We start from the raw sequence: 26785 nt of genomic DNA, 5'->3' as shown, positions 1-26785 counted from the left end.
TGTTTTTTTCACATCTGACAGGAAACTCATTGTCTAATTATGCTTTTAAATTAACATAATGTTGTATGCAATAACTCTTAAAAGGGACATGATACTGCCCTTATAATCCACGAACTGAAAAGATAGCCCATATATGGAATCCATTTTACAAAGGAAATGTACCAACAGATAAACCATGCATCTATTTAATCTTTTCATAGTTTTCCTTCATTTCAGAAATGATGATCTTTCATTAGATATCAAGCGAGAAAGAGTGATGCCTACAGAAACACCGTAGAATCAGAACAACAGTGAAAGGCAGCTTGGTAAAAACATCTATTTATCAAGCGATAGAGAGGGCTAAAGATACTGAGATAATGAAGACTGTGGAAGTAAGGTCTTGAAAACTTGTGACTAAAGAATAATGACAAGATATGCAATTGCTATATTACATACTGCCTCTCTTCCTGTCCAGGTGAGTAGTTAGCAAAGTTAGGCTTTATTTCGTGTTCTGTGCAATCTTTATCTTCTGTTACCTCACCAGCCAAAATCCTCTTTACTTGCCAAGTCACCAGAAGCTTAAGAAAGATTCAACATAGGAACTCTTCTGTATAGTATTCCAAAATTCACACAATTTCTGTAAAAGCTTTTCAAAAAATCACTGAAGTAAGCCTGAGCATTACTAAAGTAAATTTGTATTTCCTCAAGACAAGTATTCTCTTACAGGCTGCTTCCTCTATGTATGCTTACCTATGCCTTTAACCTTCCTCATGGAAAATTCTCACTGACTTCACTGGGAGTTTCTCTGAAGAAATGAACATTTCATACTTCCATGAATCCCAGAGTGGATTTCTTATTCACAATGTCTTCAATCAAAAATTTACACTGAATTTGATGAAAAAATTGAGTGGCAAAAGTATTTCAACACATGTTGGGGTCCCTCCCCTGCCGTGTAGCCCTGGGAGAGGGGCCCTGAGGGCACAGACACGGGGCTTCCCTGTCCCTGCTCAGCCTCGTTCCCATTGGTTGGTTTGTGTTCCCTGCGCGGGCAGAAGGACCCTTGGTCCCGTGACTGGAACAGTTCCTCCGCTGAGCCCCGGCCTTGCGGCTGGAGAAATAAACATCTCTGAAACATCTAGCAAGAATCTGTCTGTCCATATATATTTCCTTTCCACGGGACTCCTGGTTTGATATATGCGTGTTGCAGGATCCCCACTGCAACAAATGGTGGAGAATTGAGAGCAGAACGATCCCCGATCCCTAAGCGACTGATTTGTGTGAGTAAACCCTGGAAACTTTGGATTCCTCTTCTTGGTTTTGCTTTGCTATTCCATATCTAAACTATGGAGGAACCGTGGGAAGACTCTTGGCTCTCAGAGCCGCATATGGACATTTATCTTAAACTTAAAATGATTCTTGAACAACGATTTGTAAATTTTAGCTTGATTCAAGCTCAGAAAGAACTGAAACACTTCCTGGCATGGTTGTTTAAGAACTTTTTCTATGTTTCTTGGGATTTAATTCTTACCAAGGGTTTTTGGAAAACCGTTTGGACACAGTTAATACTGGAGTCAAAATATATGCCGATGGAAGAATATTTTCGTGAATATTATTTAGTTACCGAGACTGTTGAGCAATGTCAGCTGTGTCCTGGCGAAGGGAAGCCTGGCGCAGGGACCGTGCGGCCCAGGCCACGTGCACCGAGCGCTCTCCGAGCAGCAGCGAGGCAGTTCCCGCGTGAGGGCAGAGCCACGCGAGCCGCAGTGTCGGTGGCGGAGCGAGGAGCGGCGGGACCCGGCGGTGTCTGCCCGGCGCAGCACAGCGCGTGGTGGAGCGAGCCCCGTGAACGCCCGACCGAGAGGGGCGGCGCGCGGGCAGCGGCTGGCGGCGATGGCGGTGGAGCGGAGCCGTGCCCAGCCGAGACGCGCGCTGGAGCCGGGCGCGGGGGGGTCGTCGCTCGGGGGCCCGGCCGAGACGTGGGTGCAGCGCCCGGCAGCGGCAGCGAAGCTGCGACCAGAGGAGGCGACGCACGGAGAACTGAGCAGCGCGGCCCAGCCCGGCCCGCGCAGCCCCGAACGCGACCCCGGGAAGAGCGCGCAGGCACCAGCAGCCCCAACAATTCCAACACGGGAGCGACCAAAGGAGAGAGCAAAGACGCAGCGAGACAGAAAACAGCAGCCAGTCGGAAAAAGGAAACGATCATAGTAACTAAGACCTTAGGGATAGTAAAATGGTATAATGTTAAGCAAAATTATGGTTTTATAACAAGGTGTGACAACCAGCAAGACATATTCGTGCATAGAACTGCTATTAAAAAGAATAACCCTGAAAAATACATCCCAAGCTTGGGAGATGGAGAGGTGGTGGAATTTAATATTGTACTAGGGAGAAAAGGGTTACAAGCATCGCAGGTCACTGGGCCTGATGGTGTTCCTGTAAAAGGCAGTATATATGCAAAAAATCGTAGTCATGTTAGACAGTATCTCTATTGTAAGTCCCCCCTACAGTGTCCCTTTCCTAATCCCACCTTTCCCTTTTACCCTATGTCCTATTACTCCCAGTGTATTCCCAATCCGTTTTTTCATCCATGGTTTCCCTCACAAAACCACGCTTTTGCCAACTGTCTCCCCAAAAATCCCTTTCCAATGCCGAGTGGGGGATGAAAAGGGGGAGGGAAGAAGTTAAACCCTCTCCTGCCTCAGTTTCTCCACAAAGCATGCTCAGAGAGTTCTGTCTCCCTTCTGTCAGCCCTAAGATGTTCCACAGAATCTGTTTGGACATTTAAAGACTCAGGAGGGTGGCTTGTTTTGTTTTGAAACTGTTCTTGTTATGTTTATCCAGTTGTTTTCATTCTCCTTTTATTAAAATAAAACGGGTGAGGTGTTGGGGTCCCTCCCCTGCCGTGTAGCCCTGGGAGAGGGGCCCTGAGGGCACAGACACGGGGCTTCCCTGCCCCTGCTCAGCCTCATTCCCATTGGTTGGTTTGTGTTCCCTGCGCGGGCAGAAGGACCCTTGGTCCCGTGACTGGAACAGTTCCTCCGCTGAGCCCCGGCCTTGCGGCTGGAGAAATAAACATCTCTGAAACATCTAGCAAGAATCTGTCTGTCCATATATATTTCCTTTCCACGGGACTCCTGGTTTGATATATGCGTGTTGCAGGATCCCCACTGCAACAAACACAAGATAGGATATCCTATTCATTTTCAGAAACAAAGTAGCCATGCTTAATGTTTGCTTTCAAATTATCAATTAAGAATTGCATTTTCAAGGTCAAAGGAAATGCCTGAATTAATTTCATGTGAGAAGGATGTTGTTATTTTGCTAAAGGTGGAATTTTCCATTGCATACACACCCTTCAATATAGATCAGTGTTCTTTCCAAGATGGGAGACATTAACTTTTCATGCAGTAGCTTGGATTGATGCATTTGTAAATGAAACATTTCAAAGACTCTTTTTGGAAATGCCCCAGGGAGAATTTAAAATTTAACCATTCAATAAATGCACCTATAAAGGTTCACAAAAAATGGAAATTTCATCTTCATTAGTTCTTTACACCTGTGCAAAGTCAGGTGTACCATCCAACAATCAGAATAATAGGATTTTTTACAGCCTCTTTCTCTTGCATAAAAGGCTGCAAGAGGTGCTGAGAAAAAAAAAAGAATCTAGTTCTGGGAAGTCTCATGCCAGTAATTCAAATGATCTCAAGGCTCTATTGATTTCAATTACCCCACACAATTTAGACTAGGTAGGAAGCTAACATCTCCTGATTAACTTGCTGTCATGATGAACTGCTCTTAAAAGGAAAGAATACATCTCCCTTATCTGCTCCACACACACACCAGAATCATATGGAGAGGCAGCAAGTCAGAAGGGTTGGGCCACCTCCTTAAGGTCCAAATGTTACAGAAATGGCCAATAAAAAGGCTAATTAAAGAACGAATTGACCAAGCTGCTGTACAAGCTGGCTCCATATCCTGAAAGGTTTAGAAAGCAAAGGTTATCGCTAGAGTCTGAAGAGCTTGTTACCTGATGTTTTTGTGGATCAGTAGTACCATGGGAAAGTGCAGCACCTGGAAGGTGCCCATCACCAGGAGGTTTCCCTGCCCCAGTGCCAGGGGAAACATGCGATGTGGTCAGCAGCTGAGCACTGATGGGACCGTAGCCATTGGAAGGCTGATGGATGTTGTTCGAGGCTGCAGCTACTTCATCTTCATCACCAGAGTCCGTAATCAGGATAAACTCAGCCTTAAACAGGTCATTCTCCTGCATTTCTCCTTTGCTTGAATTACACCCCAGGGACCGGAAAGCCGTTCGGGTGCTGTCTGTACAGACAGTGGACACACAGTCTTGTTTGGCCCCACTCTTTAAGACCAGCTCATCAGAGACTGTGTCAGACTGCAAAAGATACAAGGAAAAAGAGCCAAATTAACTGCATTTTATTTGGGTTCCCCAAAATGTGAAGTAACTTTGGCTTTCAGTAGTGTCTGTCTCTGCACTACCAAAAGTGCAGTAGGCAAATGAAGAATTTAGGCATGAGTACACAGCAGAAGCCACTTCCCCAGGGAGTCCCAGCTTCCAGCCCCCCAGCCAATGCTGTGGGGGCTGCTCTCCCAGCAACTCACAGAGCAACAGGGGGCACTGAGCACAGCGATGGCCCGAGACAGGGCCGGCGCGGGAACTGAGGAGGAGGGTGCAGTCAAGCCGAATGAGCTGTCAGACCTGACTACACCAGACATGATGGGAAGGCACCCCGACTGCGGGATCCACAGAGCAGACAATGCTCCTCAGAGGAGTCTGACAGACTAATCTGGGACAAAACGTATACATATTAATGAAGAAACAAAGGCCCTTAAGACAAGGCATTCTCCAAAGAGAGCAAACAGACTCAGAGGTCAGAGAGCTTTACTGTATGTTCAAGTTTTGCAGCACAGGCCACAATTGTTCTTCATATGTTCTGCAATTTCCACATCCAGTATGGCACTTCTCGAGTACACTTTGGATGAAAGCAGGAATAGTGCAAACTGCACATATGACATATCATTAAATCATTCAAAATCAAAACTGCTATTTTAAATCATATTTCCCTCAGAGGAGGAATCAGGTAAATGAATAGACATACTGTGTACTGCAAGAGGAAGCCTCCAGATGGGGCTCATATTTGAGTGCTGCTTGAGGAACAGGGTAATTACAAATCTGCACTGCACTTGCAGCTTCATGAGTCCCAGAGTTCAGTTCTTTGAAAAAATACTGGACCACAGAGGGGGATATCAGCATTATGAGTTTGACAGTGTTCTTTTGATTATCTGATGTTGGTTGTTGAAATATTGTTCAGGTCCTAGACATTTTAGAATAGGGACTAATCTGTGCTATGAAGGCCTCACAACTGCATCAACTGCCAGAAAAGTTTCCTCTGTCTACAGAAAAATACACAGGTATGGATGACAGGAAGACCTGATTCTGCTTTATCCTGGGCATTACTTCTAACAAAACCTGTACTGAGCAGCTGTAAATGTAACTAATGAGTTAAACTGCCTGAGGATAATATTCCAGTCAATGTCTCTTCAAATATATCCATCCTTTGCCCAGACCTAGCTGCTTTTTTCTCAGATAGGACACTGAAATGCTGGAACATGTTCAGGTAAGAGGGCTGTGAACTACTGTGAAAAGTTTTTTACATGGAAGAGCACCCAGAACTGCAGCCATATTACGGTGTCCCACAGTGGTAGGGAGGAGAGGAGAGATCCAACAGGCAGGAATTGTGCAGCAAGATTGATTTTTTTAATTGTTTTACAAACTCTTTTATAGACTTTTTTCTTCATAGTCTAATTGGTCAAAGGATCAGCCACCCCTTGGGGTGATTGGCTAAAATCCTAAAACATCCATTGTCAAAATATTTTTCTACTGTACTATAAACAGAGCTCTGCAAGGTCGCAGGTGTTCATAGTTTATAGAACTCTGCTAATATCTTCCGTGAGAGAGAAAAATATCTCACGGGACTGGAAAGAAGCAAGAAAAATTCTTGCTAGCAGTAATATTTGTATCCACACAGCCCCAGCAATGCCCCAGGGAAGGAGCTGTTATACAAAACCAGAATTGCCATAAGCATTAATATTAACCTGAGAGTTGCAGTAGCCTTTCAAGCAGCATGGAATAAAATAAGAGGGCATTAAGTGTTGTGAGGCAGGAAAGGAATAACAAACAAAGGGTTGACTAAAGGAAGGAGAACCAGGAATGTTGTGCAGCTGGCTACACCATTGCAGGAAATCACAGGGACAAGCTTTCAAAAATCAAAAGCTCGCTTCCAATTTGATGCATTACTATGCAGCTATGAATAGGATTGGCACCTTTTCTGGTAGCCACAGCACTGGCATTTGCTGAAACCAGGATCCAGTGAACAACTCCTGGTCAATTTCCATGTGATAACACTCCTTGCACACCACCCTTGCTGTCATGAAGATCAAGAAGGAATTCCTGTCATCTGCCATTGCATGACTGACAGAGGACAGAATTGAGATGATCAAGGGTTTCCTTCCAATATAAACTCTGCCAAAGGCAAAGCAAGCTATTGAGCAGACACCTGCCTTCTCTTGCACAATGATTCCACATCTTGGTAATTAAACCAAGCACAAGCCAAGAAACCATTCAAGGGAAAGAGCTTCAGTTCAGCAATGCTCAGAATAAAATTTTCTTTATCTTTTGAAGAAGTGGAAAAAATAATGCAAACAAAAAATCTACCTTATTTACAATATTTAGGTTGCTCAGATCCTTTGGATCCTCTGGAATTGTCACAAGGAACTTAGAGATATCCACAACCTCAAAATGAGTTGGAAGTTGTCCAATGGATGGTACAAACGTGAAGGTCAATGGTTTGGTTCCAGATTCTTGAGAAGTGACCTACAAAACACAAAATTAGTTCAAATTCTTTATCCAAATAAAGATGATTTTTATCAGAGTTGAGGTAATATTAATAACATGAAATAATTAATCTACATAACTTACATGTCTGTTATTAACTATACTGGTGTTTGCTTTGGTGTTTTTTTTAAATTGGGTAATTGTGTATTAAAGCCTTATTTAACAGACAAAATACTGCCTTGATTATACTCATCAACATTCTATATATTCTAGTGGTGTGGCACAGCAGACAGAGGAACTTTTGTTTGATAGCTTGCTATTCTTTCAATTTTCCATAACAAAATCAGAAAACCATATTCAATCCACTTCAAGGCTGTTTTTATCTTTGTTTAACTCCACTTCAGTAGGACAACAATTCAATTATACCAGTGTATCTGGGCAAATAATAGCCCCTAGAGTATTTGCTTAACAACTTAAACAAATAGGAAAAACCTTTGCTCTGCAAAAAAAAAAGCAAAACATGTTCACATTTTCTAATGCAAATGCAGCTAATTCTGAGCAATATCTGGAATTAATTGTGATTCAAGTATCTTCTCCATTTTCTTTGAGCTATTCAGCCACATACACCAACTAATTGCTTGTTTGTCTGCTTATTTCTCCCTCCCCCTGTTGCCCTCTCAGTAGGACTGTGTACATAGGACCTGAACGCACCAAACACAAGAAAGACTAAACAAAGGTAATTTCACCTAAATGTTCAGTTTTATCACAGTGCTCTCCTATCACTTCCATCTCCTTCACAGGAGATGGAACAGGAAAAAGAAGTCCACATCATTGTAAAACTCTCAGTTGCTTTGCCAGACATCAGGAAGAGGAACTGCACATGCCTTCGCAAGGTGAATAGGGGGAACCACACCCCAAACCACTGAACCTGACATGCTGACTTTCCCACTACTTGTTGGTGTAAAGAAATTCTGTTTTCTGATTTATAACTATGGAGTACATTGATTTTCCTTTGTTATACCATCTGATGTAAACCTTATGGCTATTAATTGTCTTTTCAATGAACTCTAATATGCAGAGGCTTGAACTGTATTGAATCATACAGGAAAACAGGATTATTGCTTTGGCTCTTTTTTTTTTTTTTTTTTGCTTGCTTGTTTAAAGTGAAACAGATTGAAGAGCTATGAATCTCATTATGCTGCTTTGTAATTTGCATCCATAAGTAAATAGCAATTGTGGAACAGAGTGGAATTATGGTTTACATTACTTGATCATCTTGTGGCTGGAATATTAAAAATTTCCAGTTTTAAAAAACTCCAAGCAAATATTAGTTACTTCCACTAACAGCTGCCTGCTGGAGTGCTCAGGCAAAACAGAGGCAGGTTACTTGTACAAACGCTGTCAACTGCTCTTTTCTCAACCGTTTGGAAGAACTCTGCTCTCTCAGACACATCCAGCTGTGAAGCTACAAGGTGCTCTCCTACTTTTACTTCCCCCTCCATTTCACACAAGTGACCAAGCACTGGAATATATAATGCACGGCCTGAATCAACAGCAAAAGAGTGACAGCTAAATGATCCACCATGCCAGGAGTTCAGGTTGTTATTTTATGTGAAGGCGAAACAACAGCTCTGTCTTTCTTTTAGACGCTAAGGTGCCTGAGTCTGATCATTACTTTTTATAAAACAACAACACAATTTTTAAATATTATTAGCCAGCACATTAAACCTTGCTCCTGATAAAAGTCAGCAGAGTACCATTCGTACTCAAGGACGTACTCACTAGCGAGCAGCTGCCAGTCCCTACAACACAGCCAGGGATGCAGACGCCACCCAAGCACCTGCTGCTCCCTGAGGTGCCTTCAAGGTGCACGATTACATACACACAGGCAGGAGCACCCATCACATTAGCATTAGTGCTTTCTGTACTGCTGACACAACTCGTGGCAGTCTTACACAGTACCTGGGTCTACACTAAAATCAGCTAGAGATGGCCTTTGCTTTCCTGGAGACCTGTAGTTTTGCTTTCATCTTCTCTCTCTAATCAGGAAGTGCAGCTGATGAATTTGGCTACTTTGGTTGTCTTTAATAACATTTTCCCCCTCTACCTCACTCTCTAGTCTTGATAACAGCTGTTCTGTATCAGTGGGCATTCTTGAGACAGAAGGCAAAATATTCCTTATAAAAGAAAAAGGAAGAGAGGGAATAAATGTGCAAATAGTAAACCCAAACACAAACAGATTTATGGCAAATTCCAATCAAATGTGGCAGCATTGCTAAACTCCCACTATTTTATCTGCATATTTGTAATGAGAAAATACAAACAAGAAATCAGACTAGAGGCTCCAGGCTGTTGCATAGTAATGGAGAGATCTTGCTATCACCTAATTTTGTATTGTGTCTTACCATGCACTTCCAATTTTATTGCTTTGGTATTAAAGAACACACAAAGAAAACTTTTCTGTATTTGGCCTAAAGATATTGTGGAAATAATCACCAAAATTGTTTGCAAGCTAAAACTATGATTGGAAAATACATAAAAATGGGCGAACAAGACTATTTTTTTCAGGCAGGAGATGCCATTAAATCATGGTTTTGTTTATGTTCCCCTAGTGTATATTATTTTCTTAGAGTTTAGAAAGCATACACAAGCAAATACAATTACTGCATTTCAGACAGTTTTAAGTTGCTAGATACTGCATGAAGCAGTGACAGGACTGTGTTCCTCTTAGTTTCACTAATAGCAATTGAGAAACAGGAACTTCCAGCTGGTAAAACTGGTCATGCAATCTAAGCTGCTCCACAGAAACCTAGACAAGCAACTATCAGGTGACTAGCCAGAAAACACAAACATTGCCACTGGGGGAAAACAAAAGAGAAATATTTCTTGGTTAGAATTATTTTTAAGTGGTTATTTTAGAGATATAAAAAAAAAAAAGAAAAAATACTTTGACATTTTAAAATTTAAATTTTAATTGAACAGTGTGAAGTAGAAGGAACTGTCACATACTACTTTCTTTTTTAAGGTAGAGAAAAGGTTTTTGCACCTTTTGTCATATACTCATCTCATTTACCATCTCTCTCTCTGGCTGATGTTTCCAACCTTGAAGAACTGAAAAGAAATGAACAGGCTGGGCTTCCAGCATTTCATTACATCTACTAATAGCCACTCTGATACTTAGAGGTAAACAATAAAGAAAGAAGCTTAAAATTCAAATATATGTAAAAACATACATGAAACTTCTTATCATCTTTTCTCCAAAATTGGTTGCAACAGCAGAAGTCATTCAATGCCATACATTCCCTGCTGCTGGAATTTACTTGAATCAATACAGTTACAGCGGCAGAAAAATACCAAATGTGACATCTATTGAATTCAATACTAAGGAATTCTGGTTTATGTTATGTAACCAACCTTATGCACATGAAATAACTGATTGTTTTTAATTGCAGCCTTCATGTTAGTTAGTGCTTTGAAGAATACAAATTATAGAGTTTAATATAAATAACCTTTGAATATCCATTGGTGTCTATCAGCGGCTGCATAATATACTGCCAAAAAGCTTCAAAACAAAAACCTTATTCTAGATGACTTCCACGAGCTCCTATGTCATCAATTTACAAACAGGTTTGTTGCATAATTAATACCATCAATTTACATCTGCCCTGGGGATAGTAACTTAAATTATATTAATTATTGTTTTCATTACCACAGCTTCTGTAGTCCTTACTTGTAGAGCCCATTTTTAATGTCTTGGTTACCTTGTGAACACAAACTAACACTTCCATTTAATCTCTCATATGCTCTATATGCATTCAGCATACTGCCTATTTTGTAATTTAAATTGAGGTCCCATTGTCAACGATTGCTTCTCAGGATTTCTTTCTGGAATACAGATTGCTAAAGTGAAATTCAATATGCTGGTTCACGTTACCACTTCTTCCACTGATTTGTTAATGTAAGTCATTCCATTAATAAAACAACACCCTGAGAAAACCTCATTCCTGAAACATCTAGCTCTTCCTTTGAATATATGTATTTGTTTAAAAAACAGAAAAGTAAATTATGAGTAAATAATAGCAAAATAACAAGTGGGTACATCATGACATAGAAACATGTTGACAGAAGCACTGTTTTGGTCAGAGCACAAATTCACATGCTCACGATTCCTGAGTGATAAATATAGCTCTGACACTCAGAGAGAGCACAGCTAACGTCATTCACCCAGCCAGAGAGAGGGGCCATCCAAAAACACAGCCCGAGTTCTGTAATCTCTCCTTAAACTCCTTTTCTATGTTCAGACTAAAGTCAAACCACAAAGAGATATTGTCTCCTCCTCAAGACAGAGAAAATCTAGTCAGATGGAATTATCAGTTAATGAGATGTAAGAATCTTCAGCCTATCTTCATATCCTGACTTATTATAGCTATCACAGTAACCTAATATGGATTAGCTGTTTATTGTGTAACATGAGCTCCGGCTTTTCTAAAACCTTTTACAAACAGCAGCAGATGATCATCTGAACACCAACTTTCTCTCTGTGAAATTTCAGAGGAAAAAGCTAAACCCATTCCAAAAATCCAGGATGAAATTACAGTCAAAATGAAGTTTGTGCCAAAATTCCCAAGGACAACTGTGGTCCAGAAGCTTCCCCAGGCCCTATGATGTTCCCATTTTATCACCTTCAGCAAATAATTTCTGCTTCTTTCAATACATCAACACACACTCAAATGCAGACAAGTATCTTTTGAAAATGAATGTGTGATATGTGTAAAGCACTAGAAAGAGCAAATGAATAATGTAGGGTATGCCCAGTCACTGTAACATTAAAAAATTTTAATCTATTATTAAAAATGCAAGAGCTCATTCAGATGAAGTGGTTTTTTTCAAACATCATTTTAATCAGCTCTTCAGCCCAGCAGACTTTACACAACTGTAATTGCTCTTTGATACTGCTCTACACATATGTAGCTAAATTTGATGAGAAGTAAGTAAAGATAACCTTTAATTTCCTCCTTTTGCTAAGGGCAAGTAAAATACCTTCCCTGTTATGCTTACTTGACTTAATTATATGCAGTGTGACTAAATGGTCATAGTATGTCAGACCCTAAGATGACCTGGGCCTTTAAATCATGTTTATAGTATCACTGACACCCTTAAACCTCTTATTTGCTTCCAGTCTCCTAAACCTCCTAAGAAGCAACATCTCCCAAGTTAAAACACTCTGTTGTAACATCTCAAGCTGCTCTAGTCCCATCACCCATGCGCAAAACCACAGCTAGGTGGTCCCATACCCAGACTGCCTCCAGCTTCTCCCTCAGCAGGTAGTCACCCCTTCCTTCTGGCTGTCCTGTGTTTATTTTGCTGTGTGGATCAACCAGAAATTAAGCTGAAATATTGTTGCTGATTTTTCACTAGTGTGGCCAGGCTTGCCATCTGGTCTTCCATAGAAGGCAGTCAAGGACTGACAAAAGTAGACTGAAGAAGTTTGAAGGCTGATTGCAAAAGAAAATTTTAAAAAAACCAAATGAAAACAAAAAAGTGATGCTGTCTAACATGCACATGGACTGCTTATCAAATATTATTATATTATTCATGGTCAGAAGACTCCTTGGGAAATGGGAGATTTCATATCAAATCCAGTGCCTGTAGATAAAGAAAAATATCTGCATCAAAACTGGAGTCCTTACAAGGTTATAGGACTTATGTCTTCATATGCAGAACATCCATACTAGCACATTAACAGATACATTTACAACTGATATACATAATATATTCTTATTCAATGTCATGATACCTCCGCCCAACAAAAAGGCTGCACACAGCTTAGTCACGTTAGTATAGCAGTGAGGCAAAACAGATCCCAGTTTTCCAGTCCATTTTTGAACAGCTCTGTCTTGATTACTCAGTGAGAAATTGAAAGTTAGAATTCATTCTTTTTCCTGTAAGAGTTTCTTGCAATTTCAGCTCTGTAAGAGTCCCAAAATGCTGCTGTCACCCTCACAGCAACCTTGAAGCACATTCCCATTAATCTATATGACATAATTCCACTCGTAGTTTTTTTCCCAAAACCTGACCTATCAATAAGCAGGCGTAGTTCTCAAACCAAGCACTGGGAGGATAAATAAATGCCTGCTTACATCTGTCAGAGCTAAGACATCAGTCTTGTGGGATGATGCTAGCAAGGAAATTCAATATTACAGTATCACACACCAGCCATTTGCCTTTTGGTGTCCCAAAATGTCTGAGTGGTTGAGGGCCAGGGGGATTTCAGCCAGAGCAGCTCCCTCCCCACAGAGCTGAGGCTCACATGCGGTGAGGTTCCACCACCACACACTGAGCACTGCCAATCCTGCCACAGGAGAATCTAGCCCACGTGGTGCTGCCACCACAGGTGAGCATCTCCAGAGTTCTCCTTTCCAAAACACATTGCAGAGCAAGTTTGGTAACACACCAGTGACACTGGTCCAAGCAACACATTTAGGAAGCAGGTGGTGCCCAGCATCACAGCTGTGCTTGCACATATCCCTGCATGTCTCACAGAATGACAGAATGTTCTGAGTTGGAAGGGACCCATAAGGATCAATGAGTCCAACTCTTAAGTGAGTGGCCCATACACAGATTGAACCCACAGCCTTGGCATTATTAGCATATGCTTTAACCAATTGAGCTAATCTCCTAACAGACCATTAATTTTGTACAATGGATTGACTTCAGAGTGACTGCAGAAAAAGGATGTATGTGTGCTGATACTACATGTCCAGCTATCATAGCTTGAAGGCTGTTGAAAAAGACCAAGGGATTTAAAAAGATGCTTCCAAAAGTACAAGCACAAGATAATCACAGAAGCCTTGAAAGTGCAAGTGTGGAATAGGAGCCCTAGGGCTACAAGCACAAATCATTAATAATAAGTTGTTACTCACTACAGGAATGCAACCTTGTGTGCTGGTATTAAGGATAACAGAGCAGGCAAAGAACCAGTATCTGGCATACATGAAACATATCAAACACCATCAAATTCAGATATAAAATTTGCTGGCTGATGAAGAAGGAACAAGTAAACTGTTATTAAAGACAGAAAAGTAGCTTCAAGTGGGCCCAAAGCATGGGGTACATAATCCCCACCATCAACATCATCCACCTGCCTGCAAAGAACTGGAGATGCTGACACCTTCCATAACAATGCATAGAAAATAAAAGTGGTAGAAATGAGAAAGTTGTCTAGGTTGCTGTCATCTGTGTGATCATTGGGAATGAGCTGCAATAATAGGACCATTTTGACTTGAAGTGTGAGTATGTCTGTACCTGGACTTCATCATAATAACAAACCCCATGTATGTGAGGGTTTGTGTGCACTTTAGTGAACAGTACAATGAGGAGGTGCTAAGAGACAACAGGCTGAAGAGAGGAAGTACACAGAAGTCTTTCCCAAATGGATAAACTCAGGAGATAAGTGGCCCAGTTGAATACACAATAAATGATAAATTCAGAATGCCAAGCGCCAGCCCAAGACCACCAGGACACACTGGAATCAGCAATGAACAAATTGAACACCATCCAAGAAGGCTGTATCTGCTGTACACAGACAAATACTGCACAATTACATGTACAGGTCACCCTCTCAGAAGCCAAAGGCATAGTAGTAAAGTCTTCTGCTTCTGCACTAAGGACTGTCCTGCCAGCTGGATATGAGTTAGTGCATGAGGGTTTGAGAAAGCTGCTTGAGAACCAAACACACCCTGTGAAAAATTATCTGCTTTAATAACAACAGCCTTGTTCTCTTAATGACAATATCTTGAACAGTAAAAGGGTTCAGATAAATGTTGTTTGTAAGAAGTGCTTCCTTCCACTTGTTCCCGTCAGTGAAAAGGGAATTAACAACATTATAACTCTGTGATTAGACTGCTAATTTTTCAATTACAGTAACTACAAATTTTTGCATTTCTATATGTTTCTCTAGCTTGCATAAGTTGCACGAGGTATCTGGTCTTTCACCACACCCTTGAGGTTTGGCAGTGATCTGGATGCAGCAGATGACATTGAGTATTTCCCACCTGTGCAGGGTTTCTGCTCAGTTTTGAAGCACTGTCTTGCTGCTTTTTTTAGATGCAATCAAAGGAGGACTGGTACAGCCTCACCTTAGCAGCTGAGTTACAGTTCAAACTTCTCCAGGTTAACAGTTGTGTGTGAAATCCCTCATGGACTCTTACGAGGATATGCTGGATATCAGGGCTCTCAGTGCTTCAGGGCAAACCTGCTGTTAGCAAGAGCACTTTAGCAATATTTTGGCAAACACAACATCATTCGTTTCACAACAGCATTTTCTCTGTGTTTCCCCAGGTATAACTATCCAAAACACTTCAACACAGTGTGAACACTCCAGTCATCCTAGTCTGACAGGAATAAATGAACAACCACGGCCCTCTACACCCTGGTCTCCTGCTAATTGTAGCATTTACTTTAAGAAAAATTGTCCTCAAACCCAAAGGACTACATCTTCAGGTTAAAATTCATTCTCACTGCACTTTCAGCAAAGAAAACTCTTTCCAGGAGAGGATATGAGAGAGTTTCCAACACTCCCCACTCAGAGACTGCAGCTACCTCTGTGAGACTTGAACGTGCCCATTCCCATGCCCCAGGTTAACAGCTCCTGTCATCACCTCCTGCCCCTGATACAACCAACCAGCTCCACCTGCTCTCATCAAAACGCCAAAATGCAGTGAGATGCTCACACACATCCTCCAGTACTACATGCATGTCTCCACTGACAGCTGCCTCCTCATTTTGATTTTCTGATTTCCTAAAAGTTTCCTTTTCCTCTAATTTTCCTTTTATTACTGCTGTCAGTTGTCAGCTAAACAATGTTAAAAGTACATTTAATCTTTTGATGGCTTTTTCAGTTTCATTTATTAGAATATTTTCATTTTTGAAAACTGTAAAAAGTAAGGGTTTTGAGTTAAAATGTTTGGGACAAGTTTTGTTTAATTGGAAAGTAACTTCTCATTTAAAAATAATTGATTTGGCAGGAGGAAAGTAAAGGCTGATGTGATTTGCTTTTGGCAGCACAGATTCTATAAGGTTCTCTCCCGTGTTTGAACTCTTCTATTACTATTATTTTAAAATAAGAATGACATTTTCAATAGATATCTTCTTTCCCAAACTGCTACAACTTGTGTCCAGGCACTTGTACTGCTGAGGAACTATATTTTTGGAGCAGGGATCAAGAGAATATTAAGAAAGAGTTGTGTTAAATTTTCAAAAGGCCATACAGCTGCCACCCACATACCAATGACAGATAATAGCACATCTTTCATGCTTTGGAGTTATCTCACTAAATTATCATGGCATATTCTCAAATATGTTTTTCAAGATTCTAAAAGCCATCTGGCCTCTGGATTTAACAAGTTTTTTTTAACAGTCAGGAAAAGGTATTTTGAAAAAAGAAAAGCAATGCTGTCACATTTGTCATGGGCAAATTAAAACCTTAGTCTTTATCTACTCATATATTACCAGACTGAGGGCTTCTAGTTAATCTGCCATCATTTTTTTTCTGCTGTCATTTCAGCAGACAGCAGTGAAAGTCTTGTAATACCAGCTAGCCCATATTCCTCAGCTCCTTTCCATAAAGAAGAGAACAGAGCTCTCATTGATGGTACATTAGGGATACTCAGAGTACTTTGGAAGTACCAGCTGCTAAATTTTCAGCTTTTCAACAAACCACACATAGGGGAAGGCAGTTAGTATTTTAATCTCTAAGAAATGGATTATTTCATCCTGTATTATCAGCAATAGGCTTCCCATCAAAAGCTGCACTCTTTACAGTCATCTGTGCCAGGCATTTAATGAATAATCAATACAAGCTCATCTACAAGCATTCTTACCTGTCCCCTACTAACAAAACTCAATGGGCTGATAATTCAGATCCCTCCTTCTGCAGACTGCTGCCTGTAGTATGTAGAGCACAGTTGGAAGATAAAAAAAAATTGAACACTAAAGGAGCAGCAACAAAATGTCTGTGATAAAACTGAAGAAGAGGTCATATTTTCCTCTTCTCAGCAAGGATTTTCAGAGGTCCTTTTAATGAGCTATTTTCTGAGTAGGTCTGTGTGGGCCCAGAAGAATGCTGGCTACAAAGAGCAATTATTCTGGCACTCAGCTACTAGCAAACAATAAGGTAAAGCTGAATGGCTGTTGGCTTCTTCTGCACATTCACAGGAGGGCACGATAATAAACTTAGAATCTTGTTTTCTTCTCTGTGCTAATCACTAAAAAGCAGCTGTCTTTAAACATTTAACTTGAGCTTTCCCAGATACCATGAATACTGCATGTTTGCCGGTGCTAGGGTCATTTTCATATGACTTTATTTGTTGGAAAGAATAGCTACGCTTGTTCCAATTAAATAATTTCATTTTTACTTATTAAATGATTTTATATTATATATATACAAACTTTGTCTCATTAAAAAAATTCTTAGTTTTCCACTTTGGCATAATAATCCACTAAATACAGTCATGTACCATTCCTCGGATATTTTAGAGTGTAGGAGAAAGAATAGAAGAACTGTAGGAGAACAGCAGACAGTACATTTTGCACCAAGAACAAGCATAATTTCTTTAGCCAACAAATCTGGATAGTGAGAAAACACTTCATGACCAAGTATGCTACTAATGTCCCGCTTCTCAAGAAGAGTCTTCCAAATTTAAGCAAAACCCTGTCAATGTTATAAAGAACACTTTAGAGTTTCAATTGAAAATGTGTAAATAACACTCTTTCCATAGATGCTATGAACTAACCAAAAGGATCACATGACCAAAGGATTATAAAAAAGGGGAGGGGAGTTAATTGAAATGAACAAAAATCTACACGCTGTCATTTACTTCCTACTGAGATTTTATTCAGAAGTTCCCAATATAAGAATACAGGTGACAGTGCAATGGGAAACACTTTTGCACATAGTAAGAAAGAATGTAGGTTCAGTACTTGATTCCTATGTATTTGTACTGTCATGTTGCATCTTCGTTCTAAGAAATTGGAGGAAGGCATGCATGTAATAACCATAGCTTGAGATTAAAGAAGCAATTGAATTAATTTTTTGACAGAACTACAACATCAGAGATTTTGTAAATATTTTTATCACCTTAAAATAGTTCAAAGCCTGTATTTCCTATAATACCCCATAAACTCAGTACAGTCAATAATTCCAGTATGTTCCATACAGATTCTTAAACCACCCTCACCACTAGGGAGAACTCATTACCCTCAAGATGGGCATTAAGTGACATTCCTGACATACATTACATGGAATGGATTCTGTCTCTCCTCCTGTAAAGGAGGATTTTGATGATGTTATGAGTGTTCATAAGTCAAGATTCTCTTGTGCTGTGTTTTCTGTTAGCTAAAGACACATGCCCTCTTCTTCAAACTCTAGGTTTTAGAGTCCAAAATTTTGTAGCCATTCAAAGAGACCTTTGCTCCTTTTGCCTTAGTGGTAGATGACTCTGCAGTCTCCTAAAAGCAGAGGTGACAGATTCAGTGAAAACACTGCTTGCTTACTGCAGTGCTCTAAATGCCTGGATTGAGGAGAATCCCGCAAGATTTCAGAAGAATTTTTTTTTTATCACTTTGGACCATTTTTTCTTAAAGTTACTTGAAATAAGTCAAATTTTTCCCCAAGAACTGAGTGAAAATGAGTATGATTATGAGTTTTTGAACTTGGTCTTACCTTCGAAAAGGGACAAAATATCTCTTGGATGAAGATTGAAATTGAAATTCAAATTAACTAAAATAGGAGGTTAATATAAAGTTTTTAAAAATGAAAGCATTTCAGTTATCAGTTTGTTAGTTTGAGATATCAGTCATAGTTTTAATTTTCAAGAGCAGGGATCATTAAACCAAATATACACCCTTCATTTGAATTCAACAGGAAAGACCCTGTAACACATGCACTCCTTTTTCATCCAGTGTTTTGACAAGTTAGAAGATTTACAGATAATAAATAGATTTGAACTTAATAAAAGTCCTTGTTCTGCATCAGCAAATGACTCTTGCAAGTATTTTTTATCCCAGAGATTATATGTCCTCTGAACAATATTAAGAAATGACAAGCATTTTTAATAAAGCTCTCCTGTCTGCCTGCACAAGGCATCATGCAATCTGTGAAAGGGTCATAATCAATGTCTTCTGAACAGCTTAATTGGTTTACATAACACAGAAGCAAATCTAGTTGCAAATTTTAATAAAAAATTAAAAACCCTGAAACTCTAGGCCATGTATCAAGAACATCCTAACAGCAATGTATTGGCACTCAAATAAAATTTTAATTATGAACACTTTTCACTAAATCTTCAGGTTATTTTAAAATATTCTTAACTCAGTTTTTACAAAAAGGCACTGCTGTACTGTTTATGTCAAATTCTTTTCCATAGTGTTAGACTTTATGTTCCTATTGACTACAGATCTTTCTTCAGGAAAAAAGCAATGAGGAGCTCAGTCTTGCCAAGGCTGTATAGCTGAGGTTTTGATTACAGCAGAGACTACAGGTCAAGGGGACAGCTCAGGTGTCCGAGAAAAGCAAAAGGCAGATGTACTCACAGGCCCAGTCCTCTTCCCTGGAACACCCATTCTCTGACACCTAAAGCAAGTGAAATCAGTGACATGTATTCTCATGTATTCATGCAGTATTTGTCTCTCAGCTCCAGTCTTTGACTTTGCATCTTCCCTGCCTATTAGGTCTTGTTTATTAACTAGCCAGAAATTGGTGTGGAGAAAAGAGTTTGACAGTTAAGGTAATTAATCAAGCTATTTTTGGAAGTAACTTAAAAGCCTCCTTGTACCAAGAAATTACTTTTTCTCTGCTTTCCAATAAAGATTCTTTTAGAAAATGACCAAATATACTAGCAGAAGATAAAATTCCATTAATTTAAAAGGTTGCCTTTAATTTCAGTAGAAGTCAGATGCTGTGTTTTGTTGCATGTTGCCTCAACAGACTCTATATTGCCATTGTACATAGGAAATCCCATCTCCTTTACAGTTCTGTGGTGGACCAGGAATTTTTCATTTAAGTATTTTCTTCCACATTAAAAAAGTCAGTTTTCTTGAACAAAACCTTTTAACAGAACATATTTGGTTTTATTCCCTTTTTATCTGGAAGGTGCCTTCAATCCAGGATGGAATGATTAGTGGAAGCACCAGCATGGAGAGACAAACTGCTTTTGAATATGTCTCTCTTTGAATGACATGACGGAAAATTACCCCAAGTTCCTACAGTGCTGATCAATGGCCCAGCTACCAGACTCCTTCTCAGATGTGTTTTTCAGCATGAGCTTTGAAAGAGGTCTTCCACCACTAGCATTAGAAAGCAGACTGCCAAAGGTTGAAACCTTCTTTCAGATAAAGCCTTTTCCTAGTCAGAAATGTCAGACTATTCAGTTATTGAATGTTATAATGGTGTTACAACCTTCCGGAGTCAGGAAAGCATTTGACCCAAAAATCCTGATGCTAAGGCCTTGGAAGAAGGACTTGAGGAGCAAGCAAGGAGCTTTAGGCAACTGTGAAATGACAGGTCTTGTTCTGCAGCACCCACTGGAACCTGCCTTTTGCCTGCAAGCAGCCAAGAGCCACTGCAGCACCTAATGGTCACAAACAAGCCAGAAGGCTGCAGGTGAAGGATCTGCACGTCTGATCTGTCATCAGCCTTTATTCTTCTCCCAAAATAATGAGAAATGCACATGGGCACAGATTTGAAGCAATTGGCAGGCATTTTTGTTTGGCTCCTCACTAATACTAAATAAACACAAGATTTAAGGCTGCATTGACCCATAGCCATTCCTGGCAAAATTCAACAGCAAAAAAGGCTTATAGAGAGGATCTGTGCTACAAAAACAAAATCAGGCCTGCTTAAGAACTCCTTGTCTGCTACATAGGACACAAACTATTTCTTGTCATTGCATTTTCACTCCAATTTACTAGAACCTCAAATATTCAATAGAGCATTCAGGATTAAGAGGCTTTGGCATGCTTTCTGTAGAAACTGCGTGTCTTTGTGCGTGTGTGTGTTCATAAAATGAAAGACAGGAGAATGCCATGTGGGTGGAGGTGAAGTGTCAAGAATTTGGGATTTGCTTTTGCAAATAGCTAGGTCAGCAGACTATATACTTGTCCTAGTAAAATATACAAGGCCTTGCTCACATGAAACTCTAGAGTTCTTAATGGAAAATTTTTTTAATGAAAAAATTTAGATTTGAGCAAGATTTTATGATGTTTTTGAGATCGCATCGAAACAAAAATAAAACAGGCTTTCATACATTTGCACCTGCTACTTAAAAATACACTTTATTCCATGAAGACTAATGAAAGGCACAGTTCCATAAGAATTATGCTGTATCCCATCAGAAGAACAAATTCTAAATTGTCAGCTTGTTTCAACCCTAATTACCCATGGGGCACAATTCAGAAGTTGTTTTCTCATCCAAACTTAGTTTATCTCTCTTGGAGCATGTGCACGTGATTGCAAGACTATTTTAAAAGGTTATTATCTGTCAGTGGAGGTACAGATAGTGAACCAACCATCTATGGACTGCTGGACACCCACAACTGAAAAATAAAAAAAAAACCTACTGTGGTGCAAATAGATTTATTTAAATAGCCTACTATTACTTCTTCCCTGGGGAGCATGAGACTGTGTCTCTGCTAACAGGGGATAACTCGTTTGAATGTGTTAGTCGAGCATTTGCAGTCATGTGGCCTTTCATACCTGGTAAAACAAGCCTGAAACAAGCATGAAAAACTCTTTTACAGGATTTCTTACTCAGCAACATTGAATTCTACATCACTTCTAAGATATTTATCTTTTTTTTAATTATTATTTCTTTGCTGTTTGTCACCACTTTAAAACAACTGTACACAAATACACACTTAGAAAGTATATTCTGAGAAAGAATTTTTATACACTGTATCCGTCATTGCAACTGATCAGTAGAATAAACCCTCCAGTAAATCTTCACGTTTCTTCCCTGTTCAGATTGACTGCACACTTTTCCAGGAATCATAAAAATCTACTGACTAAATTGTCAAACACAACTTCTGAGAGCTTACGGAGAAATAGTTCAATGCAAAAGCTTTTTTATTATTATTAATGTTAGAAAATTACAATAGAATTATTGAAAAATTAAATCTAAAATAAAATAAAACAGAGGCATGATATCTTTGAAGAATATGCAAATAATGTAATTTACTCATGTAGCAGCAAAGGAAGGTGCACAAAAAAGCCACCAAGAATTGGTTTGCCGTTAGATTTTGACATCAAATGCAAGAGAATATTTAAGGGGGAAAAAAGTTAAAATACTGGGTTAGTATAAGGTAACAAAGAGGGACTCATTTAACAAATACATAGAAATTCCACACAAAACATCCATATAAATACTTAATATTTCGGGCAATGCAGAAGCAGCTAAGGATTAGCTGTTGATCAGGACATGGAAATGAAAAGGACAATTTAGGTCCCCTGTGATGGCCCAGTGAATATTCAATTAGTTAAACAACATGAAAGACTTTCATTAGGAGAAACTCACTGACATACTCTGTGCCTAATGATGAAGTACGGTAATTGCCTCGCAAATGGAGAGATGTGAGCTCAGTTCATGATGCTGGCCCCTTTCTCACACTGTTCTCTAGGTGTCAGCTCTCAGACACAGCCTGCGACAGGACACCGGACAAGCCGGGACTCTGGCTGATCCAGGGTGGCAGTTTTTATAGCATCATTCTCATAAGAAACAGATACCTAGTTTAGAGGCCTAAATTTGGAAAGAGTCACAGCTGAGAATGCCGAGCAAGGCGAGCTGCTCCGCCGTGGCTCCGTGTCAGATCCTTACCGCTTTCAAGGGCCGGGGCTTGGGCTCTTTCCTACAGTCGGCTTTTCCTGACAGCTCCCCGAGGCAGCTTCGCCACTCCGGGGTCGTAACTTTCTTGGGTGATTACTAAAGATAGATCTAAATTATCCCTTCCTAAGCTCCAGAGCTCGGGAGACCTGAGCCAGTCTGGGTCACCAGCCGTGCAAATACAGGCTAATTGTGTAACACGTCACCTAATTTAATAAGCACAGCACAGCTCTGTGCTAACCAATGACTCATCCTCCACACTAAAGTGGCTCCCGTCCAGATGGTCACAGCATGGTGGTGCTCCTTTCCCTTAAACATGGCCCTCCAAGCTGTAGAGGGGGTGTGCACGTGTGCATGGACAAGAGACCACACAGCACCTGCAGATTAGTGCTGCAAAGGCAACGCTGGACTAAGAGCCATTGTGGTCCCACTTCCCATGACTCACAGGTCCCAGAAAGCACCTCTCAGTTCTCACAAAAGATCTTTTCTGCCCAAATGTGCACTGCTGAGCTGTTTGTACTCTAGAGAAAACCCCACACTTACTGTATCCTGCCATTGTACCTACACGGCGAAAATAAAATCTATGGCCAAATCAACTCCAGTGAGCTCTGGAGTGCTAAGTCTTCATGAACTTGTGCAAGTAAATGCCTCACAGCTCAAGTTCCCACCAGCCATTCAGAGTCCATGCCAGTTATATCACCCTAAAATTCCTGTACTTTGGAGGGTTATGCAATTTGCAGCATGTTGTTTTCCAGAGTACCTCCACTAGATCAGCCTAGTACTTTGATACCAGTCATTCACATTCAGAAGTTAGAAACCTCTAATCAACTTCAAATTGCAATCAAATGATAGGCACATTTTAAAGATACATCATTACGTAAGTAATAGTACTAGTCCACGTTTAACAGAAAAAGTATGCTGTTCCAGACATCAAATTTTTATGGAAATACCAAAAATGGATTTGTATTCTGAAAGAAAAAATTCCTTGAATGACATTGAGTCTGTTCACTACTTGAATTGCTGGCAATGAAATTAATTGTATGGCAGCCTCTCATACGAAAATGTTACCTATAAGCTTTTCATATCCAAACCAATAAATGCTATCTTTGTCACTAGGAGAAAAAAAACAGGCACAAAAATAAATACTGCCTTCTGAAGGAGATATTAAGGGCAATGCTAACAAGTAAACTGAAGCAATAATCTTACTCCTGCCAAGGAATGTCATGACAAAAACAACATAATATATATGTCAATACATGCCAATGTTATTTTAACATCAAATCAGAGTCCTAGGTCAATGTTTTGCATAGCTGATGATAAAAGTGACACTGGTAATAGCAGTATTACTTATCAAGATGTGTTATGTCAGCTTCCTTCTGTTCCTGTCAACACTGAAAATGTATAGTGATAATGCACTACATATGCTACCCACGTCTCTGCCATCATCAACCTAGCTTATGCCAAATCTTTCTAGAAACACTAATCAACATGCCCTGACACAGACAGCTGAGATACCAAGGCTGTCTAACTTAGGATGCTGATGAATAAATAATAAACCTTCAAGCATTACAAGCAAACTAAGGTTCTGCCAAGGTAGATACTATAAAAGACTAAGAGTGATTGTAGTTGGATATTCTAATATCTTTTATATTATGAAAATATATCATTTTTTAGTACCACATATACCATCTAGTAAAAGAATAATAGCAGTACAATAGAAATGTTTGATTACCTACAGAAGATTTTGAAATAATTTTACAGGTTCACTCCCAGTGAAGATTTTATTAAAGACCCTGGCACATATATATGCAAAAGATATGTTGCATTTTCCATTGTAAATAAAGGAGACAAAAAACCTTTTGCCCCATCATTTTAGCCTAACTACTGTTTTTCAGCTGTGACAGCCTTCATAAAATAAAAATACCCTTTAGAAACACTCATGACAGCAGCTTTTCTGTGCCCAAGTATCACCTTCAGGAAAGACTAATCCCTAAATCTCTAGCAACCTGGAACTAGTCCTTTGTAGCTCATACCTACTTGCACAGGCTCTGGTGAACACTGCCCACAGTGGTGGTAGAGGGTGCTCAGGTCACAGTCACTGAGCAGCGTGTCCATGGCTCACTGAGACCAAAGGAGGTCAATGTAGTGTTGTATCTGCCCAAACCAATTAATGAGTTCTGAGGTGGGGAGAGGTGGGATGGAAATTCTGGGACCAGAAGGGCCTTTGAGATTTTCATTGTTGACTTCAGTGAAGAAACGTCCTTAAATTTTGTCCAGAATACTTTAATGAAAATGTTTATGTGCGGTCAAATGTATTGGTCTTACTTTCTCTAATGAGAAAAGAAAGCACAGGGTGGACTTGGGTTATATTCTGCCATGGAAACCTAGTCTAATCCTGTGCTAGATCCTCCCAAAACATGAGACAGAAGTCTATACTATTAACAAGGCTAGAAATTATTACTGTGCAAAATTCAGAACTAAATGTAAAATAGGCATTATAGCTTACTCTTTATATGCGTCTCCAGAATAACAATCTTTTTGTTATTATTCTTTTTGACTTGAATATCCATCTCATTAAGCAAGACACATGACTGGGACTAAATTATTTGAAGAATCACTTATAAAAATGTTAACAATATTATTACTTCACAAAGTTGATCCTTTAAAGAGTTGAAATGCTGTCAACTTTGAAGATTTTTCCTCTTTGCTGTCCAAATTCAGGAACAGTATATCTTGTATGACTGGAAGTGCACCATAAATATTATAGATGGTCAGAAGTAATGTATTAGTTTGTCAGATTTTAAAATGGCTTCTAAACAACTAAAAAAAAAAATCTTATTTTTTGCATGAATTACATCAGTAATCTTTGTAGTAAGCACTATCTGAGACAGAAGGTTTTACATTTACAGTGATTAGCATAAGGTTAATCTCCATCAGTCAACTGCAACTGTAATGAAATACACTGACACCCTTTGAACTTATGGTATGCAATTCTACAAAAACAATTACATTTCTCTGCCTGTTATGGAAGCAAAGTGGTTTTTATATGAGCCAGCCAAGTTCATTTCTAGTGATAGAGAAAACCAATGGTATAAAGGCAATCGCCTCAGGGATCTGTCTGTTATTTCCAAAAAGAACCAATTTCATGCTTAAATGTACCTAAGTATGTATAAGCATTACTGCACCTTGTTGAAACTTAATTCTCTAAAAGTATTCCCAAAAAACATACTGGATCCATGCAGTAAGTACTGCAATGAAACACCATTTTAAATTAAACCAAATAAAATTAAACAATTAAAATTAACAAAGACATGGCACTGAGAAAAGGGAAAGCCAATGACACCATATTCTTTAATACAGTCCTTGCAACATGTAGGCAAATCTTAAACTATACCTCAAGCATGACAAAGAAAGTAGCAAATAGCTTTCTAACCACAAGATCACCATAATACTAGTTCCTTTGAGGTAGAGAATCTCTTAAGAAAAACAAACCTTTGTTCATTAACACAGGTCTGGGTTAAACCAGAGATCACCTGGTGATCACCTTCAGACTTTTTATCATCTATACTGTCTGTTGATGCATAATTCCATATAAAACATTACATACCATATGGCTCCATTCCTGTGGAGCACGCTGCTGCAGAGCAGTAGCAACTTTAGCATCACATAAACCATTGAAGGTCTCTTCTTTTTTCTTTAAAGCTGTCTAGATATGTTGGTAATAGTAAGCAAAACAAAAAAATCTGACACCACTGTGCCTATGAGAAAACATTACAATAATGATGGAGCAAAGCTTATAAAGAGCTAAAACTGTGCAGTAGTAAAGAAGGAATCCTGCAGCTTTGGGAAGGCATAAAATGTGAAGTATCTGAGGAGGAATTCGTTACAGAGGTAAAACTCATCTGAAGGTGTATTAAGGGACTGTGGGTTTCTTCTTCCACTGATGTGAACTGCCACCCACTCCTTGTATCTCCCTGTGGCTTCACTGGCCTGCACCACAGAACCCGTGGGGAAAAAACAGAGCAGGAAAGTATTTCAGCTGGGGATCAGGAAACATTTTGCCATGCCATCTAGC

General features: G+C 39.6%; 1 protein-coding gene across 5 annotated transcripts in view; it reads right to left on the bottom strand.

The window, feature by feature from the left end:
* LOC121659170 (muscular LMNA interacting protein) overlaps positions 1-26785 on the bottom strand; it is a 105967-nt gene that overhangs the window by 57583 nt on the left and 21599 nt on the right. For all 5 annotated transcript variants that reach the window (XM_042017040.1, XM_042017039.1, XM_042017038.1 and 2 more), the window contains exons 2-3: positions 6716-6874; positions 4007-4375 (exon numbers count right to left, since the gene is read on the bottom strand). In XM_042017040.1, coding sequence (XP_041872974.1) covers positions 4007-4375; positions 6716-6874 — 528 coding nt within the window. The remainder of the gene's footprint in view (positions 1-4006; positions 4376-6715; positions 6875-26785) is intronic.

The sequence above is a fragment of the Corvus kubaryi genome, unplaced genomic scaffold (assembly GCF_017639235.1).
Source record: "Corvus kubaryi isolate FWS band 111438036 unplaced genomic scaffold, C.kubaryi_AGA036_p1.0 split3-73, whole genome shotgun sequence".
In the NCBI taxonomy this organism is placed as follows: Eukaryota; Metazoa; Chordata; class Aves; order Passeriformes; family Corvidae; genus Corvus; species Corvus kubaryi.
The sequence above is the reverse complement of the archived record's forward strand: the minus strand, read 5'-3'. Positions and strand labels throughout refer to the sequence as shown.